The sequence below is a fragment of the Chaetura pelagica genome, unplaced genomic scaffold (assembly GCF_000747805.2).
Source record: "Chaetura pelagica isolate M959 unplaced genomic scaffold, ChaPel_1.0 scaffold82, whole genome shotgun sequence".
Classification (NCBI taxonomy): Eukaryota; Metazoa; Chordata; class Aves; order Apodiformes; family Apodidae; genus Chaetura; species Chaetura pelagica.
Genome location: NW_009952990.1, coordinates 3358099 through 3363656, shown reverse-complemented (window position 1 = coordinate 3363656; position 5558 = coordinate 3358099). Strand labels below are relative to the sequence as shown.

The following is a 5558-nucleotide window of genomic DNA, read 5'->3' as shown; positions in this document are numbered from 1 at the left end:
CAGCAGGACATTATGCACACACTAAATTGAAAAGCTGTGATGTTCTGTCACATTAACTCAGTCCCTACAATGCAGCAGTCGCGCTTGATAAATGGCGACATTAAGAGTAACATTAGAGAACACGTGCACGGGGTTGTGATGGCAACCAGGATACCTAACTACCCATTGCCCTCCTCATTTCTGCCTTTGAGAATGATGAACATAGGGGAAAAGAAAAAAATTTCCCAGTTTTTCCTAGTTTTTTTCCTCACTCTTGACATGTATCACAGCTGGACCTTCTGCTGAGCTGTAATCCTGTAACTTTAGTTCTGTGAAAAAATACATGTTTATGCTGTATTAAATATAGAAGTATATGACAGTGTAATTTATTACACAAATTATTATACAATTATTTATTTGTTTATATAAACTGTGTGTGGGGGTGCATAATGTTATGTAAATCCAGAGGAGAAGTTTTCCAGGGTGTCTGTCACTGGCATTCTGAAGTGCTGACACTGCTGTGAGCAGGAGAGTGACTGCCTATTTATGACTTTTAAGTGGCAGCAAGCTTTATTTTCTTCTGCTTTTGACCTACCTTTCCCTGTTCCTGAATGGCTGGTATTGAGTGCTTTCTTTAAGCCAGTTATCTGGATTGGGCTTGCTTATTAAAAGTCACAGACATTATTTTAAATCACACCACTGTCAATTAATCTCTTTAGTAGGTTATATTACTGTAGAGTCCTCGAGTTTTTTTACTCGAGCTGAAGAACAGGTGGCTTTAAATCATATCCTTTGATTTCAATGCAGCCTTAAACAGGGGCAGAGGATTTTTTTTCTGGAGCCCTTGATGTTATTTTCACCTCTTAATTTCAATTGATAGCAACAGTGCCATTCCCACGCAGCCTGGTGAGGTCATGTTTAGGCTAACACTGACCACTCCCGTTATCCCATCAATGCCTTCTTTTGCTTTTTCTTCTATGTACCCTTCAAATCAAATACTTATTTCATAGGAATACATTTACTCTCCTTCAAAACTCCCCTTGGATGTGATGCCCAAAAGAGCTCAAAACCATTTAAGAAACTTTTCTGTTGCTGATGCTGTTACTGTGTCCAGCCCCTTGGTCTCCCTCTTGCCATCTTCACCTTTGCTGCAGCTGCGTTTCTGCTCCATATTTTTGTGCAGCAGCTACGACGGAGGGTTCTGGTTCATCACTCTGGCTCCTATCGTGCAAGCAAATTATAATAGCTTAAACACACTTTGGTTTATTTTTAGTCTGAAGGATAACAGTGTGGGCAACTCGGAGACTAGAAAACCAGGCAGAGAAATTCCAGCGAATAAGGCAAAAAGAGGGAGCGGGTTTGAAAGGCGCGCTGTGGCGAAGGCCCTGGCTTCGGCTAAGGTGTAATGTCTGCAGGGGAAGGTTTTGTATGGGAGAGGCATCCCTGGCAGAGGGGATATAGAAGAGAATTGGGGCAGTGTAAACTAAACTGCGTCTGCTCCGTATCTGTTTCTGTGGTGAAGCAGCGTTTAGCCACAGCCTTTGTGATGATCAGGGAAAGCTGCCTCTGGGGAGCAGGACAGGGCCAACACAGGGCAACCCCAGGGACAGCTCTGGTGTTTCCCTTGCATTTCTGTATGGGGGTGCAAGGCACCAGGGGCCCTCAGTGGGTTTGAGCACAACAGAGTCCCCAGAATTACTAATCTTATATTTACTTTTCTGTCTCCTTTTCATATGTTTTTTTTTCTCACAGAGTTAAATGTAAGGGAATCTGACGTAAAAGTGTGTGATGAATCTTCATGTAAACATGGAGGAGTGTGCAAGGATGAGGGTGACGGCTTGAAATGTGCGTGTCAGTTCCAGGTAAGGGCTGCTCACCTTTTCGTTTGCCATTTCTGACCAGTCTTTTAGGTGTATTGAAGTATTTGTTGAATCACTGCTTTGAAAATTTCACTCATCAACAGGCTTATATAGCCTAACCATAAGCTCCTCCTTTGATGGCATTGATTGGAATGGTATGTGACTGAAGTTCACCAGGGTGTGCTCAGGGAGCAAGCGGAGCGTGTAGCATCACATTAGCTCCTTGCCTGGTTTTGGGAAGTCAGGCAGCAGCATGGACCAACATGGGGAAGAATGGGGGGCACTACGTGCCAGCCACCTACAGCCCCCACAACCAGCACAATCAGAGGTGGGGAGCACTGGGTGCCAGCCACTCTCTGCCTCCCACCTTGCCTCATCCTGCCTTGAGACCTGAGATAGAAGGGAAGGTGACCAGGAGCAGAGCATCCAAGCATTGTCACACATGCCAGATTAATTTTTAGCATTTAAATGCAATACATATTATGAATTTGCTTACCCAGTCTTTGGAGGATTCTTCCCTGCTCTGCTGGTGGCCAAATGTGGTGTATTGCACCCTGGAAGATCTTAAGGCATTTTGAAAATCAGATAATAACAGGATCACCGGTGATCATAAAGTTTATGAATTAAAACAATGAATTAGTCCCACTAAGGAAAAAAACCAAAAAAACTATGGAAAATTGTTTTTAAAATATTCCCATAATATCTAAAAAGAAGTAAATAGCAAGTTCAATTTGCTTTGTTGATTTTGAGCCTTTAGTTTGCAGGTTTTATAACTATCATGGTAATCCTTCCTGCCCTCCTGCTCCCCACTTTTTAAAGACAAGAGAAGACTGAGGGGTTTTGTTTTTACAATTCATAGGCAGGAAAACTATATCAAATGTTATGAGACTCCTGGTAAAACTGGAGGAGGTGGCAGTGTTATCAACCAACCCTGCAATGGGCTTTTGGTGTTTTAAAAATAATTGAGCGATTTATTATAAATAATAAATCAAGGAGAACTAGAATAGCAACAGTGGGTATGTGATCTTATGCTGGTTTTGGATTCCAGTGTTTCAGAGCTGGCTTTTGATGTGGTGTTGCTCAGGTGGGTACCTATGCTAAGGGCATTCTGCAGCTTACATCCCACAAATACAATGGGATCCAACTTCCTTTTAAAGGGAGCAAAAATCCTTGGGAGAAGAGGTTTATTAATCCACCTTCACTCTGTCTGTAACTTTATGAAAAATAATATGATCAAAACACTGTAATGATTAAAAAAAATTGAAAAGGAAAATAAATTCAAGCCTGGGCAAAGCAAAGATTTCATTTATTTTCTGGAGGTGGTAGATTTTAGGAGTTCCTAATATTGAGGTCAGGAGGACTAAAAAAGATACTTTTTCTTGAAGAACCCATTTTTAAAACTAATGTTATTTTAAAGCTAATTATAACTTTACTAGTACATCTTGAAATATTTAAGGAAAGATGTCTAAGGATGTGGAGTAGGTATTGCATTTTTCATACATAGGAGGTCAAATTCTTCCTGTAACTCTCAGCCTCAATTATTCACCTGCAACTAACACTGCCAACACAACCCAGGTGACAAACACCCAGCCCAGACTGTTGGGTTTTCTAAGTGCAAGACTATCTGATAGCTCAGTTATTTTGTCTACAGACATCACAGGGCTTTGAAAAGGAATTAGACCAATCTGTGTGCAGTGGTTCAGCTTAACACACACTGAAAGGCAGAGGTGGGGATACCAGCCTGTTTTCCTTCAAGTGTGTTTCCTGTTCCTCACAGCTGGGAAAGAGCACATGGAGAAAAGGATCCCTGGTCCAATCCAGCAAGACATTTCTTACACTTTGAACTGCTGTTTTTAGAAACATGCACTCTAGTGAGTGAGTTGCTGGATTAAAATGGTCTGGGTTCAGGGTGCTGATCAGGTGAAGGTTTTCCTGCTGGCAGGGGACTGCCACCAGGAGTGAGGCTGCTAGACAGGGAGGAGTTTTGGGGAACAGAGGGTCACAGCTGTTTGCTGCCATCTCTGATCTGAGGGAAAGGCTTGCAAAAACCATCCCTCAAATTTGGGAAAACGCATAGCGGTTTCTGTTCCCTTCCTGGCATCGCCACTCCTCCTCCTCATTTGCCCAGCCTGGCAGCATGTCTTAACTGTTTGGTCTTCTTTAAATATTAACGAGTTGTAGTTTTTCCTCCTAGGATCCCCTTTGGAGAAGATTAGCTGCCAGATTTCATCATTGTCACTGAAATGGCTCTAAAGCCATGGCAACAAGAGGTCTGCAGGCCACGACCTCTCTGAATACCTTGTAGGGTTTTGTCTTGCCACGTCACCTAACATAAAATGAGATGCAGAAGTTTTATTCCCTAGAATCAATTCTACTGATCAGACAGTAGAAGAGGTGCTGAAAGATTCTGCTGGGCTCTGCTTGTAGTGACCTCTATGACACCCTGACTTTCTGCAGGCCTAGGCAGGAAAAAGGATAGCTCTCTTTTCATCATATCAGAAGTGGGCAATAACACATATTCACCAAACCTTTGAAAAGACATTTTGCTGTAATTTGGATGGCGTTTTACATCACCTAGATTAAAAACTGATCAACACCTAATGACTGTGTCATGGATCAGTGGGGGAAGGTGTGAGAGAGCCAGCTGAATGCTCTTTTTCAATCTCATTAAAAAAGGCTTGACAACAAATGGTTTAATAAGATAACTGCTTTAATAAGACAGAATAGGAAAAGCAATATAGATAGTAAGTAAACCTTACATCCCTTCAGATGCTGGGCAATCCACAATCACACAGCAACAGATGGAGCTCGGGTGGATTTTCCCATGGGATGCTGTGCAGAGCACATCCCGTCCTTGGAGAGATGCTCACCCTTTCGGTCATTCGAGCTACTACAGGATTTCCTCATAAGAAAACAACTCTACTCCTGAAGGACATTTGCATGTGAACTTTTGGCTGCACTGAACCAAATCTGTAAAGTCTTACCACACTGTAAAAAAAGGAATCACTTTGCCTCTCATTTTCTATCCTCAGGACAGAAACCTGCAACTTTGCAACATCACACTGCAACTTTTAAGACTAAATAATTATCTATTGGAAAGTGTAGTTCCCCCTAGCCTGTTTAATTATCCCTGAAAAGTGACCAGTCAGTGTGAGATATGACAGGACTGATGGTTGTGGTTCAATGTCCAAGAGCTACGCACTATGGGAAAGTATTACAAAACTGTTAGAACTAATTTTCAGAGCTGGCAGCATGATTTATTTCTGTGCATGCTTAGTTCATTCTCAGTTGTTCATATGTGGCAGGATGACAAAGGAGGAAGGATAATTCCCTTCAAAATATGTTTTAAAAATTGAGTATTGTGAGGTTTGTGTATGCCAAAGCACAAAGAAACTGTTGTAGCAGAGACTGTCATTTGGAATTTGAAGAAACTCCTGTCCTTTTGGGGCAGTTTAGCTTAGCTACTGCTGCTATTTCTGTCTGAACTCTCACTGGTTGGACTATATCATGCACTTTATATTGCTGAGAAATTTGGTGGCTAGTCTGTGTCTTTCTTCATTGCTTTTTGCTGTTTGGTTGCTTTTTTCGTGTTTTTTTTTTTTTGCCTTAAGGTTTCAACGATGAAAAAGGGTGTCTAGAATTACAGTTACTGTTGCAGCCCCAAGCAGGGCAATGTCTCCTATTCCTTCCACTGAAGTGGGGTTTGGATCTCCAGTTCAG

The 5558-nt window shown here is 41.9% G+C and overlaps 1 protein-coding gene across 1 annotated transcript in view; it reads left to right on the top strand.

The window, feature by feature from the left end:
- Positions 1-69: 69 nt before the first annotated feature.
- The window catches only part of TMEFF1 (transmembrane protein with EGF-like and two follistatin-like domains 1), a 54108-nt gene continuing 48619 nt past the window's right edge, over positions 70-5558 (top strand). The window contains exons 1-2 of the mRNA XM_009996515.1: positions 70-106; positions 1732-1841. Of these exons, the coding sequence (XP_009994817.1) occupies positions 70-106; positions 1732-1841 (147 nt within the window). The remainder of the gene's footprint in view (positions 107-1731; positions 1842-5558) is intronic.